The sequence below is a fragment of the Eucyclogobius newberryi genome, unplaced genomic scaffold (assembly GCF_026437365.1).
Source record: "Eucyclogobius newberryi isolate DKJ021-1_F unplaced genomic scaffold, fEucNew1.0.hap1 SCAF_21, whole genome shotgun sequence".
Taxonomy (NCBI): Eukaryota; Metazoa; Chordata; class Actinopteri; order Gobiiformes; family Gobiidae; genus Eucyclogobius; species Eucyclogobius newberryi.
The window spans coordinates 26,959,146-26,981,868 of record NW_027315846.1 but is presented as its reverse complement, the minus strand read 5'-3'; the positions used below and the strand labels follow the sequence as shown (position 1 = coordinate 26,981,868).

At 43.3% G+C, this 22,723-nt stretch overlaps 1 protein-coding gene across 1 annotated transcript in view; it reads left to right on the top strand.

Moving 5' to 3' along the window:
- The first annotated feature begins 2,091 nt into the window (after positions 1-2,091).
- LOC140370725 (uncharacterized protein C14orf132) overlaps positions 2,092-22,723 on the top strand; it is a 99,155-nt gene continuing 78,523 nt past the window's right edge. Inside the window, exon 1 of the mRNA XM_072457935.1 lies at positions 2,092-2,194. Within this exon, the coding sequence (XP_072314036.1) occupies positions 2,168-2,194 (27 nt within the window). The 5' untranslated portion in view covers positions 2,092-2,167. The remainder of the gene's footprint in view (positions 2,195-22,723) is intronic.

Here is a 22,723-nt window from a genome sequence, read left to right as displayed (position 1 = left end):
GAAGATACAGACATTATACCATCCCAAAACAGCTAGTTTCAAGAGACTACGTGATAATTATTCAGAAAGTGGTCACATTAAATTCTAGCCTGTATTTATAATGTAGAGTGCACTGAAGCAGCATGTTAGCTTAGCATTGCTCTGTCTCTGCTCCTGTGCCCGAGGCAAAAGTGACGAGGCTAAAGTGACATCACGAAACCACCTTAAAACACAGCGTTAAAGAAATACTTTAGAGTAAAAGTACCTCAGTTCCGTTGCAATGTAGTCCAGGGAATCATAAGCTCTGGAGAAAGTCTGGACAAATGAATAATGTCTCTGAGAGGAGAACATGTAGCAGTAGCCATGTGGTTCGCAGCTGATTGGTGGAATAATATTAACAATGCGCTGGCTAGAAAAAGGTGATGCCCCCCAGGAGCGCTGGAAAAAGACCTGAAAACCACCCATTTTTAACAGCTTAATGTATACGTTTAAGACAACCAATAGTGTTATCTGAAGCACACAGGGGCTCCTTCATAAATTCAACTATGCACATTCTGCAAAAAAACGAAAATCACACATTTGAAAATCGTATTTTCGCTTTATCTCTGTTTGGTCTGGGCCGACTTGTGGTGTTTTTTCCCGTGGTCGATCACAAATGTAGTTGATATGAACTCCCAGAGAGTTTATTCCAAAGGGCAGAATTTGCTGTGTGGCTTTTCTAATAAACAAAGCATATTTGTATGAATAGAAGTTAAGTGATACTAAATGCTTAGGGTTAGCCTTATCCAGGTAATAAAAAAAAATAATAAAAAAAACACTCCTCTTTGGTGTGTTTGCAGTCAGGGTAACGGAGCACGGAGTTTGACACATGTCTCTGCTCGGTTTGATGCGAAATCAGCCTCTTTCACTTCTTCGCGAATATATATACTTTTTTCACAGGCAGCAAACAGTCTAGGAGCTCATTCTGAATTGTTTTGGGTGTACTTTTTGTACACAGACGTCTGTAGAAGCAGTTTTAAGAAGTGAACACGGAAAACAAGGCATGTGGCACTTCCACATACGGCGCTCGCACATGTCTGTCTCTCCAGCGTAAACTGCCTAGCTCCGTGGCGTAAATACTATGCCCATTTCAGAAAGTTTTCCTATGACTTTTTCCATAATGACCTAGTCACTTTTAATTGGGATTTGATTGGCTAAAATTCCCCATTGCTTTTCTATAAGGCTCAGGGACGCTTTTCAAACAGCCCCACGGGTAGAAGACCGCGCAGGCAAAGTATCATATATATATATATATATATATATATATATATATATATATATATATATATATAGCAAGTTGAATGCTATGCATATCGAAACTAGGTGTTGTTTGATCCTGTTAGCCGCGAGCTAAATTGGGAGCTAGACTAGGCTAGCGCCTTGTTCGAGTTCTCCACCTCTCTGCAGTGGTTTGATGTTAGTTTCCGTGATTTTAGTCACTTTATGCTGTTTTTTTTTACTTCTTAACGGTCTGAAGTGCAGATTGTCCCAATTGTCATGTTTACTTCCCCTGCACTTACACACCTCATGCACTTTCAGAAAAGGCACACTTCCGTGTGCAGTTGTGTAGTGCTTAAGATTATGTATTGTATTATGTATTAATTAGGATTATGTATTGTGTATTAGGATAGAGCCAATATCTCCAAGCTTCTCCAGCTTTATCACGCTTGTCATTCCGAATTGTAATTGTTCAAAATTTTTCAGCTACACATTTTGGTCTCAAAAGCTGATTATTCCTTCCCTGACGGTTATTCCCATCTGTTTTGCTTTTGCTGCTAAAAATAGCCGTATCCAGTGCCAAGTAAACGAATGTGGAGAGACGGGGGGAAAGCAATCGAGTGAGCGGCGCGCATATGAGGATGAGACGCGGTGTGAACCCAGGCAGAGCACACGCAGCGAGTGGGCAGAGCGGTTCAGACACACGACGATTCCGCTCCTTACGCGACGCCTGTCCGCCTCTTTGTTGCATCTCTTTGTGACTGTTTTCATTTCCCTCTGCCATGTTTCATCCATAAAAGTGCACCAAGTCAAGGATATAGTCAAAAAAAAAGACAACAACAACAAACCAAAACAAGAAGGACTAAAAAAAGCACGTTCTTCGGAGCCCTGGCAAGTGTGCCTGATCATCGCGCACGGAGAAGCAGCGAGCATGGATCTTTCGTTTATGGCTGCGCAGGTGGGTGCTGCTGTTGGGTGCTGCTCGGTGAGACGAGGGCATGAGGGGCCAGGTTTAAACAGGATTTATGCAATGGAATAATATATGCACGGGTTGTTTTTAGGGTGAGGCACGCTTTGGACTGGTCAGCGCTGTGGTTGGAAGGTTATAGGGCTGTGTGTAAAAGAAGGCCATTTGTTTGCTTATTACTGTAGACTTGAGAAAATGTAGGCATTGATAAGACGCATTTGAGTTCATGTAGTTATTTTATGAATTGGTAAGATTAAGACTAGATGCTGCAGGTGAATAGGAAAACTTCTTTAGAAACTTCTTCTGTAGTTTACTTGCACAAATGCAAAACAAATAAAACATATTACACGTTTTTCATCATGTGATGTTTTTATGTGAAAATAATACATTTCATGTGTAAATATTGCCAAACTCTTACATATTTGGGACATATACAAATGGAAAATTGCCAAATTGGGATTTGTGTTTTATCTCATTCTTCTCTTCATCAAATACTGCATCTGTAGGTGTAATTGGTTCTGTTCTCAGCCAATCAGAATTGCCTGTAAGTTTTAATTAAAAAAATAAATAAAATTGGACCATAAGCTTTATTTGACAAAGCGTGGAATGGGGATTAAACTGGCTCTGAAAATTTGCTGCATGTCCTTCCCCAAATTCAAACTCTCAACGCCCGCGTGGCATGTGTACCATACACTCGACCATCAAACGACACTAGATATTCTTTTTAGTTTTATTGGCACTATATGGGCTGCACAGAAATTTGGTCTGCAATAAGAAACAATCCATGGGTTTCAAAATGATGACAAATTAAGCCTGTTTCCATAGCAATGAACAACAATGTAAAACTATTGTTGGTCATGGCCAATTCCGCGCACAAATAGCCTTTTTCATTTTTTTCTGTTGTGCATTATGGTTGTATGTTTTTAACTAAACATACTTGCTGACAACTCTTTTCCTTACTTGAAAAAATACTTTTGCTATGAGGCTGATGATTTCTTATTTCAAGTTGTTACCATATAAGATTGAAAGAATGTACAAAGAGGATTATCGATTTCACATTTAGTATTTGAGTTAAACAAAAAAAATAATAATATTGATGGGATGAGACCCATTTTCCACAGGATGTGACACAAGTTTGGATCCACAAAAATGAGACAAATAAAATAGTTTGGTTCTTTTCACAAGATTTTGGGGGGATTTTATAAATTAAAAACCACAGTTTTATAAAAAGTTGAATAGCCAGCAAAAAACATTTCGTTTTTTGTGCCAAAGTTAAACATATGGAAAACATTTTTAGATATCAACAAATCCTTCTGTATGATGCATCAAAATCGTGTGAAGATTTTGAAGTTTGGTGCGTGTAGGAGAAAATGCATTTGGAGATAACTGCTTCTGAAGTTACATACCTAAATGCATTTACACTGACAGAGGCAGAGAAAAACAGCGTTGTCTTCTGTGCTGTCTTCTTTCAATGAAATAACCAAACATCTTTAGGTAAAAAGTGGGGTCACTGCTCTATGTTCCGACATCCCTATGTTCAGACACCCCTATGTTCCGACACCCACACCCCAACATCCCGTGTGCATGCGCCACGGAGCCGCGTGCTACAGGCTGAAGGGTGTTGTCACGCCGCAGAGGCAAATCTACTACGACTGCGACGGCTGCTCCTGGATCAGATTTCACCAAGCAGTGCGTTCAATCCAATACCGCATCAAGCAGTTGCTTCCAGCCCCGAACCATCCCCGTATTCCACCAATCCACGGCCCAAACAGAAAGAGGTCAGTCCGTGCGCTGCACAACAGTTCCAGGTGTTTCCCACACTCAGCCCTCTTCAGCGTCGTTGCTCGGATTTCTGCGCATTTGGTTTTTTATCCAAGGATGCCCTTCATCGAGATGGATTAACGAGTCGCATCGCGGTGGAAAACTTGCAGCGACATTGGCGCAACACAAGCCCTCGCAGCGCCCGGTGTGGTGTCGGAATATAGGGGTGTCGGAACATAGGGATGTCGGAATATAGGGCTGTAACCAAGAGTGGACATTGTTGCATCCAAATGAAAGATTGTATGTTGAAAGTATTGCCTTAAAGGTTGAATGGATGATTTTTTTGGCCCAAATTTTAGTCTTATTTCCTCGTGGCGTGGACTGCCGATTAGTCCTGCCACGTATCAATCATAAAACGCACCTACCGCTCACCTCCAGCCGCGTGAGGCTCGTCCCCCGAGAGCAGCACGGTTCTGCGTGACTAAGCGCATTGATCTATCATAATATAGCTCAGTGTACAGGACAAAATGAAGACGGAGATAGACTGTTCGAGTTGACTCATAAAAGACGGAAATCTACGGGAGACGAGTGATGCGATACGATCCGTTGCGCTAATAAACAAACGCACGTGTGTGTTGTGTCAGTCCGCATGGGGGAGTGCGCATGCGCACTTCCGCCTGCGTTCTCAAATCGCCGAAAAAATCGTCCGTTGCGCCTTTAAGTAGTTGATATGTTTAAAATAAAAATATGTTTGAGATTTATTTGATAAAAAGTGGGTAATTTTTCTCTGTCTGATGTCTATGTTTTTACATGTTTTAGTTATTTAATTTTTATAAGCTTCTCAGACCCCATGTTAGCTGAAAAAGTCTGTGCAAATCCTGCTCATGTTCCAAAAAACAGTAGTAATAAATATCATATAAAATGAATGAAGGAAATTACACGTAATTTTCGCAACGGTTTCCTGGGGTAAAACGCCCAGACCCCCACACTGCAATGAATACAATCATTACAAAATATTACATTTGTTTTATTTTGTTACACCCAAAGTCACTCGCATTTGTCTCGAAGGGCGACCATGAAAAGCAGATTAAACAATGTCCCAGCATCCCCTGACCCTCCTTGTGGGAAAATGTACAAACCTCGGGTAGAACCACCGTGAACGTGACATCCTACTCACATGGATGGACAAACAGCGGAGGAAGAGCCATTCATCCAGAGTAGAGAGCATTCCTTCAGGCAGTTGAGGAGCATCCGGATCTACAGGTCAAAATCTGAACAGCAGTGAACAGACACAGGTGAACTCAGGGTAGGTAGGAAGACGCAGAGGATAGTGCATAGTAGTTACAAACTTTTGACCAACCTTAATTCTTTTTATTATTCAATTTGTTTTTCAATAATACTTGCAACTCTTTTGCTGCTATAGGTGGCAGATGCTGAGCTAGAAAAAGCTCAATAAATGATTGTTGGTCATCATCATTTGAAATTTGATTTGGAATCGGCTCTATATCTTTTTAAATTATTTTTACTTGCACCTCAATTTAGTTACATATGCAAAAGGTTCATTAAAAATGAATTCTACTTGAATTCTCTTTAGGAAACATTCCATAGGAAACAATAGCCGTTTGATAAAATACATTTATATAAGGTAATTTGAGCTGAAACTTTTGTGTAGTGTACCACCATACTTTTTGGGCTCCTGAATAAAAAAGAAAATAAAACTTGTCTATATACGGGCCGGGCCGCACCTGACAATAAACTGCAGGTGCCCACGTTGTAACATGAGATATTTACACATAAATAAATGTGGTAGTGATGCGTCTTTTGAACTGGCGGTCTCGCAGCGCACCCAAGATCCGCTGCACTGCATTACTAATTAGACTAATTTCTCAGTGAATGTGAGTTGGATTGTAATAAATCACACAGCATTTTAAAGTTTAACAAACAGAAAACACACCACGCTGTCCCTACTGTCCCCTCTGTCTGTCTGTGTGTGAGCTGATTTACCTGAGTCTGTGTCTTCACATCCGGTTCATTTTCTCCTGACCTTGTGCTTAGTGAGTGAGTGTTACGTTGTAACATGAGATATTTACACAGAAATATGTTCCATGGTAGTGATGCAGGGTTGTCTTTTGACAACCCTGCATTGTTACGCATACGCATGTTCTGGCGTAGAAAGTTGCTGCAGGTTCAGCAGATCGCCGTATAACGCATGTGCACTCTCCGTATGTCTTTGTATTCTACTGCGTCTACATTTACTTCTTTATTAAACTAATTTCTCTGTAAATATGATTACGATTATAATAAAACACAGCATTTTGAAGCTTAAACTATAGAAAACACAAAATCTCCCTTGAAAGTGCTTCCACTGACGTCTTCCTCTACAGCATTTCAAATGCTTGCACTTCCTGCTAGATTGCCCCCTGTTGGCTGTTTGCCTGTAAAAAAATATAAATTAGACACACCGTTATAATGACTGTAGGGTTCAAAGAGTGGGAAAAAAGTGGCGGCTAAAAGGGTGTTGGTGAAACACTGCTTCCCCCTCCTGAGGCGCCTGATGGTTTGCCAGAATTTCTTTGGGGCCGACCCAATGAATGCCATAGAGGAGGACTATGGGTCCGGGGCTGGGAGGAGTTTGGGGAGGCCATAGACTCTATGGCCTCCCCAAACTCCTCCCAGCCCCGGGTTTCAGCCCCTGGTTTTTGCAGAATCTGCGGCCCGCTTGGCCTGCCGATACCTGTTGATGACCTACAAGCCAGAGTGGCCTGATAGGCCTTCTCCTTCAGCCTGACGACATCCCTTACTTCCGGTGTCCACCACAACACGTGGCTGTTGAGCTGAGGGGCTATAAGCCGCCTCTCCCCGCGGGCAACACCAGAGAAGTGGAGCGTCCAGCCCCTCTTGAGGAGATGGGTTCCAGAGCCCAAACTGTGCGTGGAGGTGAGGCCGACTATATCTAGTCGATACCACTCAACCTACCGCACAAGCTCAGGCTCTTTCCTCCCCAGCGAGGTGACATTCCATGTCCCCAGAGTTAGTCTCTGTGTCCGGAGATCTGGTCGTCGAGGCCCCTGCCGTCGACTGCCGCCCAGATCTCTCTGCACCGCGGCCCCTTATGGATCCTCCTGCGGGTGGTGGACCCACGGGAGGGCGGCCCCACGACGCTCTTTCGGGCTGTGCCCAGCCAGGCCCCGTGGGGAAAGACCCGGCCACCAGGCGCTCGCTGTCGAGCACCCGTCATAGTGTGCCCAAAGTGTTTTTTTTTTTTTATTCCTGAGGTCTTAAGCAAGAGTCTTAATCCTTCCCCTCGGATGAGCAGAAGGACTGTATCTGTAACACAACGCATTGTGCGATCAGCTGAGAAGATGATTGGCTTCAGACTTCAATCTCTGCAGGACCTGTACGTCTTCAGGGCTCTGGGACGAACATGTCGGATCACAGCCGACCTTAATCATCCTGGATATGTTCTATTTGAGCCACTCCCCTCTGGCAAGAGGCTATGGTCCATCCGGACCAGAACCTCCTGCGACAACAACAGTTTCTTTCCCTTTGCCATTGGACTCATGAACACTTCTTAACACGTCACTTTAAATATAATTTAATCAATCACTCACTACACTGTTCACTTTCTGCACTTCAACGGTAAAGGCTGTGTACATATACCTACAATACATGTACCTATTAAATGTTTTTTTCTTTTTGACTTATATAGGTTGTTTAATCATTGTTTTATACTTTTCTGATTCTGAATGTTCAAAGATATCTGAAAAATACCCCACCTTTAAGCTGCACAATTGATCAGAATAACACAAGAATGTGGCATTTTGACATAGGTTTAAACTGAACCTGGTTACAGACTACAACATATTTTCAACGTATAACCAAACGAGATAATTTTTATAACAATAAAAACATATGCATAGAAGCATCTTTGAGGATGGGGAAGAAGTCTGTGCTTTTCTGACTGTATTTAAAAGGATATTACCGGATATTATTTCTGCTTTGAAATGTAGAATACAGAACTAGTTCATTTTAAACTCTTAACATCAGTCTGCATGTATCGCTCACTTTTTGCATTCCCAGCACCCGATATATTAATTTTGTCAAGTTTATAAACACCATTTTTTCCGTCCCGACTAAAGCTAACAAATATGCACATGCTAACACCACATTACCTGCTTCTCTGCGCTGTGGTCTCATTTTCATCACTCTAGATTTACAACTATCTGTACAGGGGCAAAACAGATTTTACTTGCATGCTAAAAAATCTGGTACATCTGTTTTTCACATTTCAAAACAAATACAAATACATCCCTCAAATATCTGCAGTGGTGATACTCCTTTGTCCCGACTGCTTTCGGCAAGAGCCTGTCCAGATTGATATTGTGCAGAACTCAATTTATTGTGATACACATATTTATCGGACGTGAGCCAGGTTAGTATGCGCCACCACAGTTTGAGAACTGAATCTAATTTTGTTTACAGCAGAGGACACATTTTTGAGGAAAATTTATTTTCCCTTCTAATCCATGAGAATACAGGAAATACAACTAAGGCCTTAGTTATTTTATTACTTGGTTTACGGATCCACCGCACATAGATGATTGATTTCTATAATTTAAAGAAAATTAATTTTTATCATTTTTTTGTTTTGTTTAAAGTACCGCCGACAACGCAAAATAGCATTAAATTAAATGTAAAAAGCGGTATTAAGTCAAAAGATAAGAGCGCGTGAAGTAATTTCGCGCCAAACTCCTGCAGGAGTGAGAGACGGAGCCGGCTCCAAGCTGCTCTGTGCCTGCGCGCGGTCCCGGGGAGCGCGCAGGGTCCCGGGGAGAGCGCGCGGCCCCCGTTTCTCTGTCGTGCTGTGCGCCTTTATATCGCAAATACACATTTTAAACCCGTTTACCACATTTTCTTCAGCGCGTTTTGCCGTGACTGGGTGGGTGGGGGAGGGTGCACACTTAAGCGTCAGTTCTGTCAGTCTAAAACACGCTAAATCTACTGTTACACGCTCCTGCGCGCCTCCCCTCCCCCCTCTCCTCCCGTGGTGCGTTTTGGGCAAACCCGGAAGAAAACATTTTGAAAAATAAATTATATTTATATTTCGCCCGCCTGTGCAATGTATTTCATTAAAAACTAAGGCCTAACCAATAAAAAAAAATTGCCACACATTTTCCGAGTAATCCAGGTTTCTGGGCAAAATCTTGAATGGAATGCTCTGAGCCTGGCTCAGAAGTCTGCTACGTGAAACTCTTTGACTCATAAAAACACAACTAATGTTCTCTGAATAATAAAAATGTACATATCTCAATTGAATCTCAACAATTTGCAATAAGACATTAAATAATCGTAATTAGTGGTGTTGTGAGACTCACGGGTTGATTCCACTTTGTCGTATGACTACTAGACGTAGAAGTACCGTAGTGTTATTCATGTCCTCCTATTTATGAAAAAGGGTGACATTTGCCCTCTGACTGAAATATTTATTAAAGCCTAGAAATCATCAACTTAGGGGAATAATATCTAAATGATATAAATGTATTGACAATTTGGGCAGCCACTCTACAAAATGCATTTACTAGCAAGGACCAGTGCAGGAAGACTGTGGGATGGATGGTGATGAGATACCAAAGAAGGAGATCTGATGTCAGGGGGAGCTTTCTGCTGATCACCGGGCAACTTTAATGCAAGCTTTTGATGACCATCATTGCTCGTGTGAGAACCGGAGTGGGAAGAGCTGAGCCTGAGAGCAACCTGGAGAAGAAGTTGATGCCGCTCAGGAAGGCTTTAATTGTACCGGGGGTCAGAGTTAGGTAGGTGAAGGCGAACGAGATGTAATAGGTTAGGGAGAGAATTTCGAATGAGGGGAAAGGCAGGTTGAAGTGACAATGAAAATAACGGAAGCTGTTCTGGGCAGTTCAGTAAGAGGACAACGTCCTGGGAGCCAAGCGGTGCAGGATAGCTGATTGGGAAATGATAAGGAGGTCGGCCAGAGCGGGGCTCATGTGTGGAATGTGGTACCTGAAATTGGAGGAACTGGGGTCCATGAAGGGTCTGCCTCAGGAGCCAATGTCCTGAATGTCAGAAAGGCATTTGTTGATGATATCGACAACTGCAAGGTTATTGGATTGGACGGCCATGCACATGGAGTCGTGAGAGATCTGTCTCGGGAGCCAATGTCCTGAATGTCTGAAAGGCATGTGTTGATAATATTGAAAACTACAAGGTTACTTGGATACATGGAAGTCCACTCATGGCCCCACAGGAATCCACGACTTCTGGTTCGTCAGGGCTGACTGGAGGTTCTTGCAGGGAAGGAATCTGACGGAAGAGAGACGAGGCCGGGCCGGAAGCCTGAGATGAGGAACTGGATGAACTCTGGATCTGGATGGTCCTGTAATGGGTTGGTCAGGGCGGGAACCTGTACAGATGTGGAAACTTTTATGATGGGGGATTGTGGGGGCATGCTGAGCGAGCATGCCTGCCACCACAGAAGGAGCAGATGTTCAAAAACCTGCCCTTGTGACATAGTGCAATTTGAACATGAAATTGAAACATGATGGTGAGGCCCTTCTTATCGACGTCTCAAAGAAGTGGAATTTTTGCTGTCACGATGGGGTTCAAAACTGAAGGAATAACCGAGTGAGCCAGAGCCTGAGCTGGAGGCCTTCTGGGATGAGGCACCACAGGAACAACAGGGAACAGAGACTTGAGAGGGGAAAATTCTGAAGTAGAGTTCCTGATCAAGTTCCTTGATTGAATTGCTGCAGCAAGGCGGCAGCCTGGGAAGGAAAAAGGAAGTGGTACTGGTAGAACCCCGGGTTTCCAAATCTGATGGCGAAATCAAGAATCAGGGTCAGGTACAAGATCAGCTCTTCAGCTCCCTTCATGGATGTTGATTTGCTCGAGGCATACCGGTCCTGAGGGATGGCGAACGAAGGAGTTCGGCCAGGTCCACGTATATACCTGCAATAATCTGCTGTCTGATGTTTGAGGGGATGGACAAAGGCTCTGGTGCTGGGATGGAGGTCGGAGGAATAGCTGATGCCAGAGGAAAATGAGCTGGACCCGGGACACAGCCAACCAGGCCCTGAAAGGGGTAGCTGGGGGCCAAAAATGCTATTTAGAGCGGGCCAGCTGGAAGCTGACCTGGGGCATGAATGGGTCTACTTAGACATTAAACGTGTGGGGCTGCGAAGGCAGGCTGGAGCCGAGACTGGTGAGTGGAACCAGTGGGCCTAGGTCCGGGGGCTGTATGATGGGCTCAACCTGGTGGGTGAGGCCTGTAATGCGCTGAGGGGCTGGGCTAAAGACCTGGAGGGTGGAGCCCAAGACACAGAGGGCAAAGCCCAAAAAGCAGATGGCGTAGTAAGTAAATTTACCATATTAAAAAACATATTAAAATAAAAGAAACATATTAAAACAACAAATATATCCCCCCCATCTCGTTCCATTCTCATACATTTTTGAAAAAGCTCCAGAGAGCCATTAGGAGGGCGCCAAAGAACTGTGCGGCTCCAGAGCCGCGGGTAGCCGACCCCCGTCCTAGAGGAAAGCGGACCGGGAGAGAAGGGTAGATCAGCCTGGCGCGAGCAACTTTGCTGAGAAACGGGTGTTGGGGGGTATGCGGAGGAGACATAGTGGTGTTAAAAGGGCATAGAAGGAACCTGGCAACCCGATGCCCAAAGACAAGAGAGGGACCAGGCAACCCGGGGGCCAAGAATAAGAGAGAGGGACCTGGCAACCCGGTGCCCAAGGATAAGAGAGAGGGACCTGGCAACCCGGTGCCCAATGATAAGAGAAAGAGACCCAGTGTCTGAGGAGAAAAGACCCGGTGACCCAGGGCCTGAGTGGAAAAGATTAAGACTTGGCAACTGTTGCTGAAGGAGAAAGAGTGGGACTTGGCAGCCTGTTACCCGAGTAAAAAGGTGTAAGATCTGGCAACCAGGGGCACAGGAGAAAAGAGTAAGATTTGGCAACTGTCGCTGAAGGAGAAAAAGTGGAACCTGGCAGGCCGTTGCCCGAGGGGAGGGGAAAGAGGGAGAATAGGTGAAGGATGGAATGAAAGGAAAGATGAAAGAGAGAGGGAGAGAAGGAAAAAATGGGGAAGAGAATGGAAGGAAGGGAGAGAAAGACGGAAGGAGGAGAAATGAGAAGGGTTTGTGTCCCTGGGTCTACGACCTGGTGAGTCTTGATAGAGGTTCAGATCAAGCAGCAGAAGAAGCTGAGGCTCGTTGTTCTTTTTATCTTACCTCGGAGGTATGGCCTGGAGTGGGAGTGACTTTAACTCTCAGTCAGGGTTAGTATTCCTAGTTTGGACAAATTGAACTCAAACCAGCAAAATGTACCCATGACAAAATATTGCAACAACGTCAATGAACTCACATCATCAGCAGGTAATGATGAAGTACATAAAATATGACATGAACACTTTTCAATCACAGTTCTTAAGGCAAACTAAACTAAAACATGATTTAGTTACAGGTTTACACAGTAAGCATTAAGTCAGTTTAAATGGGAAATACAATCATCGACTTAATCCTGCGAAACATTCCATTCAGCAGAACAAGAGGATTTGTTACAGTGGACATGTTCTTTATCAGAGGTGTTGACCAAAAGGGGGAAGGGAGGGTGAGGACAGTGTTGCTGATCAATGGGGGATGGGCAACATTCTTCAATTCATCAAACATTTTGCTTTGCTTTCTGCAAATGTCTTGAATTATGAAAAGGTAGTTTTTGAAGGGTTTTTTTCTTTTTGGGATATATATGTGACTGACCGTGGCTAAACCAGTTACATGTCTACCCGGAGACATTTTGAGTTATTCACATATTCTGAAAGTGTGAATCCAAAGCTTTCCAATGATGTCTCACTCATGTAGATCTGATAATATTTGAGTAAGTTGTGGTCATTTGAATGTATACAACTCTCAAACCCATTCACTGAGAAAACGGGGCTCAAAGTTTCTCACCGGAGTGAGCCCAGAGTCACTGGGGGGCTCATTTGATCTCATTGAGATAAGCCCTCCCCCCTGTCACACTGACACCACCTTCCCCCTACAGCTGTCACTGAAGACTCAAGAGGAGTGTTGTTATTGATGGTAACTGGACTTGAATCAGAATTAAAAGTTACTATATTAAAATGGAGAGGAGAATCCGACCGATAGTCGAACCTCGGATTCAGGAGGAGCAGAGTGGTTTTCGTCCCGGTCGTGGAACACTGGACCAGCTCTATACCCTCCATCGGGTGCTCGAGGGTTCATGGGAGTTTGCCCAACCAGTCCACATGTGCTTTGTGGATCTGGAGAAGGCTTTCGACCGTGTCCCTCGGGGTGTCCTTTGGGGGGTGCTCCGGGAGTACGGGGTCCGGGGCCCTTTGCTCAGGGCTGTCCGATCCCTGTATGACCGGAGCAGGAGCTGTGTTCGCATTGCCGGCAGTAAGTCAGACCTGTTCCCAGTGCATGTTGGACTCCGCCAGGGCTGCCCTGTGTCACCGGTTCTGTTCATAATTTTTATGGACAGAATTTCTAGGCGCAGTCAGGGGTCGGAGGGTGTCCGGTTTGGGGACCACAGGATCTCATCTCTGCTGTTTGCAGACGATGTTGTCCTGATGGCTCCATCAAACCCGGACCTGCAACATGCACTGGGACGGTTTGCAGCCGAGTGTGAAGCGGCTGGGATGAGAATCAGCACCTCCAAATCCGAGGCCATGGTTCTCGACCGGAAAAAGGTGGCTTGCCCTCTCCAGGTGGGTGGGGTGTCCTTGCCCCAAGTGGAGGAGTTCAAGTATCTCGGGGTCTTGTTCACGAGTGAGGGAAGGATGGAGCGTGAGATCGACAGGCGGATCGGTGCAGCGGCTGCAGTGATGCAGTCGCTGCATGGAAAAAAAGGATTAGGGTTAACAGTAATATTGGAATAACACGCTTCACAGATGACAGTTCACATTGTGATGTTAACGGTATATTTAAGATGCAAAACGCGGAGATATTGGGACATCTGCCCTCGGCTAGCGGGGCTAGCTAGCTCACTTGAGATAACACGGCTCGTAAAAGCAAAACACTTGCAGAACAGCACACCAAAACATAAACATACACTCGAGTTTAAAACCGGCACATTAAAGTGATTAAAAGCGGGTGTTTTAGTCGCAAAGCTTACCTGGTTCAGCCGTCCTGTTGTCTCTCCCAACACCGTGCACAGAGAGACACACAGGAAGCTGATAATGGCCAGGCAAGCGCGTGATTGGTTCGAGTGACGCAGTGCGTGCGTGACGTGCAACGTACGTAAGCCACGTGACCAGAAGTGGTATCGGGAGTTGTAGTTTTTTTCTCTTCCCACGCCGAAAAATAACCCGATAACATAGCAAAGTTTAGCTTACAACTTAGCTCCGAATAGCTGCGTTTAGCTCCAGGCTGTGGGGCTAACAGCCGGTTTAGTCCACCATAAAACACACACAAAGCAGAACCCACACAACCCACGGGCCAACCCACGCCGAAAAATAACCCGATAACATAGCAAAGTTTAGCTTACAACTTAGCTCCGAATAGCCGCGTTTAGCTCCAGGCTGTGGGGCTAACAGCCGGTTTAGTCCACCATAAAACACACACAAAGCAGAACCCACACAACCCACGGGCCAACCCACGCCGAAAAATAACCCGATAACATAGCAAAGTTTAGCTTACAACTTAGCTCCGAATAGCTGCGTTTAGCTCCGGGCTGTGGGGCTAACAGCCGGTTTAGCACCATAAAACACACACAAAGCACAACCCACGGGTCAAGAAATACTACATAAGTATATAATTTGTACAGACAAAACGCCAAAAAATAACCCGATAACATAGCAAAGTTTAGCTTACAACTTAGCTCCGAATAGCTGCGTTTAGCTCCGGTCTGTGGGGCTAACAGCCGGTTTAGCACCATAAAATAGACACAAAGCACGATAACATGGTGATAACAGCAAGTAGTCACATTAAGCCCGTATTGCAGAGTGCACTGAAGCAACAGGTTAGCTTAGCATTATCTCCACTGGAGCAGACAAGTAAGATTCTAAAGTGATCACGAGACCGCCTTAAAACACAGCGTTCAAGCAATAATTTAGTAGTAAAGTAAAAGTGTACCTGAGTAAACAGTTCCGTTGCAATGTAGTCCAGGAAATGTAAGCTCTGAAGACTGCTCTGCAGACGGTCCGGAGTAATGAGAGGAAAACACGGAGCACGCAGCTGCCATGCGGATCACAGCTGATTGGTGGAAAATGTAAACAATAGGTTGGCTAGAAAAAGGTGACGCCCCCCAGGAGAGCAGAAAAAAGACCCGAAAACTCCACATTTTTAACAGCTTAATGTATACGTTTAAGACAACCAATAGTGTTATCTGAAGCACACAGGGGCTTATTTATAACTTCAACTAGCACATTCTGCAAAAAAATGAAAATCACAAATTTGGGGGAAAAAAAGTAATATGCTGTTTTTCTCAGTTTCACCGAGGCCGACATGGTCCGACAATTGCGGCGGTGGGGCACATATATCCCCTACTTTAACATGGTAGGATGTGGTAGCATTGACCTCTTAATATATAGCTACGGTAATTTAAAACCTTTGTAGAATAAGTGGCAGAATAGCATTGGAATGAATAAAATTATAAGCGGCTAGTGAGTATTTACATATTTACAATTTTGGTTTAGGTTACCTTATACAATAACAATGTATATATAGCGCTTTCAAATATTAGTGACTCGCCGCGGTAAAACCAGCAACAAGTCTGCACAGACGGAACAAAGAAAAACAGTTTTAGCTTTTTTTTCCCAAATGAGTGATTTTTGTTTTTTTGCAGAATGTGAAAGTTGGGTTGTAATTTGCTTAGTTTTGCTGCTTCTGTCTAGGTGCGCTGGGGAGTGTCACCTTATTTCCATGCAGCGCTCTTGTTATTGTTTTCGACCAATGCGCTGCGAGCCACATTAAGCGTCATAGCAGTACTCCGTGGTAGCATTGAAGATGGCTAAAGACAGAAAGAAAAAGACGAAAAGTAAAAAGATCCACAAAAAGTGCCTTTAAGTGCCTGGCGTAAGTAGGGCACTTAAAGGTCCCATAACATGCAAAATCGACTTTTCAGAGTTTTTAACCTTTTTACATTGCTATTTGTGCTTCATATATGTACCCGCAGTGTTTAGCTATATTACAGACTATCTCCTTTCCACAAATCTCCAAACTGTTGGTGTTCACAGGACCGCGTCATAATCACAGGCACGCGTCATCATCCCCCCTCACCCTCCCTCTCCACCCGCCTCCCCCTCCCGCCTGCCGCCTCCCGCCCCCTTCCCTGCGCTGCTGCAGGCTCGTCTCCCAATACAAGCCCCGGAGTTTTTCTGCTTCGATTTACGACGAAACACGGCTCAAAGAGGCCCAAAATGTCATTAATGATATCGCACTCTTTACTATTATCACAATGGTGAAGGTTTATGAGGCAATTGATGCAGCAACCAGGAAAATAAACGGAGAGAAGTTCTATCCGATACCGAAAAACCAGGAAATAAGAGCGCGATGGACATAAGACTTCTATATATATATATATATATATATATATATATATGTATATATATATGTATATATATATGTATATATATATGTATATATATATGTATATATATATATATATATATATGTATATATATATGTATATATATATATATATATATATATGTATATATGTATATATGTATATATGTATATATATATATATATATATATATATGTATATATATATATATATAGAATAAACACCAGATTTATTTAGGCTCAAAGTAATGTTGATCTGAAGTTCTATCGTTTGTCACTCAGTCGCGCGGCAGGAGCGGCGCATCGCGGAGCAGACAGCTGTGGGGCTACGTCACTGGTGGGTGGGGCACACACGCGCTCTCTGAGACTACGTCACGGGTTGGGCGGGGGAGCCAGATCGCTCTTCGCAAGGGTGGGGGCGAATATCAAACCAAGCCGTTTGCATTTCCGGGTTGGTGAGGGGGTCCAAGGTCTGGGTGATATTTCTTAACTATTATGTTAAGGGTGTTGCACAACCCTTATTATTATCAATTATACACTTATGATAGACTACGAAACGTGAAAAAAAGCATGTTATGGCACCTTTAAAGGCTCACAAGATTTCATGGTGTTTTGTTGTGGTTTGGCGTTAGTTTTTGTGATTTTATTGTTACTTTCGCCAGGTTTTTGTGGCTAACCCGGCTTTTGCCTCTGTGTTAGCTCCGGAGGCTAGCACCATGTTATCGGCCTCTCTGCGGCTTATTTTTCAGCGTTGTTCTGTATTTTTTGACCCGTGGGTTGTGTGGGTCGTGCAGGGGGGTCTAGAGAGAGACGAAGAAAATTAAGTCTTGATCCCTTAGCTTGTATCTCCTACCACACAGGTGGAGCAGTTGATTGTCGATAAGTTGTTCAGAGTCCTGGTTGGGTAAGCTCGCAATCGAGAGTTTATTGGGTTTCAACCAATTCAGGAAAACCTGGCCACCTGCTAATCAGCAAGAATTCTGGCTCTCAAAGACCTGTTGGTCTGCCTTTAAAAGGTTCACCTCATAAGTCCACTTATAAATCTAAATTAGTAGCACCTATTTGAGCTCGTTAGCTGCATAAAGACACCTCTTCACCCCCCAAATCAGTCAGACTCCTAACCACTTACACAGGCAAGACCAAGACACCAGAAACAAAATAGTAGACCTCGCGAATGGAAAGGGCTACAGGCTATTGGCCAGCAGCTTGGTGAAAAAAGATCAACTGCTGGAGCAATTGTTAGAAAATGGAAGAGGTAATACACTATGCCGTCATGGTTTAAAATCATGTATTATAGAGAAGGTTTCCCTGCTTAAGTCAGCACGTCCAGTCCCATCTGAAGTTTTCCAATGACCATCTGGATGATCCAGAGGAGTCGTGGCAGAAAGTCATGTGGTCAGATGAGACCAAAATAGAACATTTTGGTATAAATGTTTGGAGGAAAAAGAAGGATGTGTACCATCCCAAGAACACCATATCTACTGTGAACCATGGGGGTGGATCATGCTTAAGGTCGCTTTTTTGCACAGGGGATAGGACAACTGCACTGTATTAAGGAGAGAATGAATAGGGCCATGTATTGCGAGATTTTGGGTACCAACCTCCTTCCCTCAGTCAGAGCATTGAACATGGGTCGTGGCTGGGTCTTCCAACATGACAATGACCTGAAGCACACAGCCAGTATAAACAAGGAGTGGTATCAAGGTTCTGGACTGGCCTAGCCAGTCTCCAGACCTAAATCCACTTGAAAATCTTTGGAGAGAGCTGAAACTCAGCAACAGCCCTGAAATCAAGAACCACAGGAATGGTTCAAATACTTATTTGCAGCAATAACATACAAATAAATCATTTAAAAACCATACAATGTGATTCCCGGATTTTTTAGTTTTTTAGATTTTGTCTATCACAGTGGAAATGTACTTATGATTAAAATGGCAGACCCCTCCATAATTTCTAAGTGGGAGAAATTGCAGGTAAAGATAAAATAAGATAAAGTTGTTCAAATACTTACTTTCCACATAGTTTTACTGCTTTTTCTCACAGTACATATGGTTAATCCTCAGCTTTTACTGCCTTTATTACACTTCTCTGCCCTCTACAGTAATGTCTCTTTATGTAATGCATGGATATATAATATTTTGGGTCTTGTCGGTGTAATCCCTCATTCGTCCAGGCGTGTTCCATAGTAGAAAAAGCTTCAATTGTAGTCATCTGGACTCAGTTTGAAAAAGTAGACGTTTCGACTCTCATCCAAGAGTCATTGTCAATAACAGAATTTAGGTTGAGAACTCCGATATTAATACTGTTCTGTGGTAAGACCCGCCCATTGGGAGGCGCCTTCCTGAAGTAGAAAGAGTTGTTTGTTTCAACAGAAACTCCCCCCTTGTATCTACCGAGCTAGCCTATTCAGAATCTTAATGGGCTATTAGAATCCTCTTTGTCTTTGTGAGACCCTAGCTCAACCACCCTGAGTACCTGATTAGCATCTAAATGTCCTGGTCTTCTACCTTTCCAGGGGTTCAGTAACCCATTATAAATAACAGGAAGATTAAACCTTAGCCCTCCATTTCTGTTTAAAGAAGGTCTTTCTTTTTTAACAAAAATAGCTTCCTTGACTCCTCTTTCAAACCATCTTTTCTCCCTGCTTAAAACCTTCACCTCACCGTCTTCAAACGAGTGATTAGAGGCTTCAAGATGGAGATGCACGGCACTCTGTGGTCTTGAACTAGTATTTCTTCTGTGCTGATAAAGCCTCTTGTGTAGAGGCTGTTTTGTCTCACCTATGTACTGTTCTTTACAGCTTTCTTCACCGCATTGGATCGAATAAACTACATTGCTCTGTTTTTGAGTCGGCAACTTGTCCTTTAGGTGAACCAGTTTTTGTCTTAAAGTGTTTCCTGGTTTAAAATAAACAGGGACTTCGTGTTGTCTAAAAATTCTCTGCAGTTTTTCCGACAGGCCAGACACATAAGGGATAGAAACACCCTTCCTTCTCTGTTCAGTTTCCCTTTTGTCCTGCTTCTTGGTTCTCTGGTTTTGGGTCTTGACGTTAGTGTTTGGCATCAATAAACAGCTTATGCTAACATGTGCTAGTTTTGTTTTGCTAAGCATTTGGGTTCAACATATACACTTACTATTACAGTGATCCCTCGTTTATCGCGGGGGTTACGTTCCAAGAAGAACCCGCGGGAGTCGAAATCCGTGAAGTAGAAACCTTTATTTTTTTACAGTTATTATACAATGAAATACTCCATAAAACATTGAAAGCAAGGAACAAAACCTTTTTACAGGCCCAATTATTTGTTTAACAAATAAAAGTACTGTATAAACGTTTGTACTGTACTCTCACCGCTCTCTCCCGCACCTCACACGCGTGCTCTCACCGGCCTCTCCCGGAGCTCACGCGCGCCGCTCTCACCGGCCTCTCCCGCAGCTCACACGCGCGCTCTCACCGGCGTGTCCCACAGCTCACGCGCGCCGCTCTCACCGGCCTCGCAAACTTCAATTTGGCAAGCGGTTTTACGTACGTGTACATATTAATCCATAACGTTATTGACACACAGGTAGAGAAGACGCGGAGAGACTGTTTAGCCAATCAGAATGCAGAACACAATGCATGATGAAAATCCGCGAAGCAGCGAGTCCGCGAAAAGTGAACCGCGATATAGCGAGGGATCACTGTACTGGAAAAAAACAGCAAAAGAGTTTGGTGAGAAATTATTATTTTCTGTCTGTTTCTATCTGTTTTTTGCTCTGTTGTTTTCACCTGAGTCTGCATTCTCTCCTATCCAATCATCTCACTCAGAAACATTTCAAAACGTTATTTTGATAATATGGAAAAGGCTCAAGTTGCCCAGTGGTTATTTTAATACCACAATTACACTAGTTCTGATAAAGATCAACATATTATTTCATTATTTATTTCTGTTCAACTAAGTATATAGTTTCGCTGTATGTTTTAGTGTTAAGTATGTATAAGTTTTTGGAAAATTACAACCATCGTTTCTTGTCATTTTAATATCTTTACAGCAGAGAAGAAGTGAGAGAAGGTGCGTGCAAACTCAGACCATATTGTCTCCGTTGTATAAAGAGCTGTGGACTTGAATAATGTAGTTAGTTAATGTAGCCTGTGCCAGCGATTGCTCATTAGACATTCCCTGCTCTAACTCTCCTGTTTGTCTGGCTGGAGCTGGTACCCTCCTGTTTGCCCCCAGTGCCAGATGCCATTACCAGACCCTGTGACATTATCCAACCAAGTAGTGAGGAGCATATTTTTAAATCAAGGAGGACTTAATAGAAGTGCACTGGAGCAGAGGAGAATATCAGCGTTTTGGGGCTAAAGAAAAAAATTAAGAGGTGAAGAGACTGCTTGATTTATATTGAAGTATACATTTTGGAAGTTAGTGTTAAAGCATCAAGAGAGGATTTGTACAAACGGATGGGGAAAAAAATGTTTTCTTGTATTGAACAATCTTTCTGATTCCATTTTGCCTTAGAAAAACAAATCAAGATGGATTACAATATGAATTTCTTGAACATAAACAACATTTTGCATTTTAAAAATGGGAGTGTCTGCAGAGCCGCGGCGCGCGGCCGAAACTGCCATGTTATTTTTGTGCCGCTATTTGACCGCGTTTTAGCGCCGTTTTAGAACGCGCCGGGTTAAGGTTAGGGTTAAGGTTAGGGTTACCCATGAGGCTATAACGGGCTATAAGGGAAATTCCGCGGTCCCTGAAACTGCGCGGCCATTTGACCGTGCCGCGGCTCTCCAGCCACGGCCTTTAAAAATAGTATATATTTTTAAAAATGTCTTCCTCCAAAGTCTGAACTATCTTCTCTCGATTAAAGAGACCGATTCATATCATCAAAATGTTATTAATTGTACTGTCTGTCCCATGTTTATTTTTGGTTTATTTTATTTTACATTAACCATTTACAGGAGCATTAATCAAAGAAACCAACAATGAGTTGCTTTGTATATAGCTCTATAGCTTTCAGAGCTAATTTCCGCCTGCAGTCCCTGAGACAAACAAAAACAAAAGTATGCCCACTACAGTGTTGCCCGGTGGTCAAGTAGTTAAGGCACAGCACACATATGCAGACTCCAGGTGCAGCCTGTTGAGAGTTTGAGTCCTGACTCCGACAATGTACTGCAGGTCCTCCCTTCTCTCTCATCCCCATTTCACGCTTACCGTTCCTGTCTAATAAAGCGTTTGGGCCAAAATAAAAACCCACTATGTTTAATAGTAAAATGATTCTTTCGACATTTCGAACTGTGTTGTTTTCCATTATTTTAAATGTATTGGAAGTTTATTCCATTCTGTTCTTTTTAGGTTTGCGACACAGCCATTGGCAAACCTTTTGACTGGTGAAAGTAATTATGTCTCTCTCTGTCAATGTCTGCCAATCGTTACCAACTACCATTGCCATTGGTAAAGTAACTGTTAAGTGAATAAGAATACAATTACACAGTAATATAATTTACTTACAATAGTAAGTTTAGAATCAAAGTTAAGTCTGAATTCTGCTCATTCATAAGGTTGCATTATATTTTTCCTGAAGGCCCTTCTTATAACATTGTTCATTTATTTCACTGGCTCAGTCAGGTAAGAGTTAACTGAAATTAATGGTAACAATTGGCATTATAAGAATTGAAGAAAATTATTTTTTTAAACAGATGAAAAATAAAGCAATGCTTACTGTATCTTTTACAGGTGTTAATTTACATAGCATAGATTGTGTAGATAAATCTATTCTGTGTTCTAAATTCAATTCAATTAATTTTTGTAACGCCCAAAATCACAACAGTTGCCTCTGACGGCAACAGTGAAAAATGAATCAAGCAATGTCTGTGATGGCGAGGGACGATGTTCCAGAGTCCTCTGTCCTTAGACCCTCCTTCTCGGCCAGGAAAAACTACAAAAAACCTTCTTGGGAAAAAGTAGAAACCTGGAGGAATTCCAGAGTGAAGGAGAGATCTGACTCTCACAGACGGACAGACTGATGCGAGGGAGACACTGGAGCTGGACCCACTCTTCAGGCAGATGAGGGACCGTCGGAGTCGAGCTGGACCCACTCTTCAGGCAGATGAGGGACCATCCATATGGGGTAGAGACTGCTTCACCAGGAGAGGAGCATCTGGGTCCGCAGGTCCTCAGGAGTGAGAAAAAGTTGCAGTTTAGAACCTGCTGCATTGAAAGGAAACTTTCTTAGC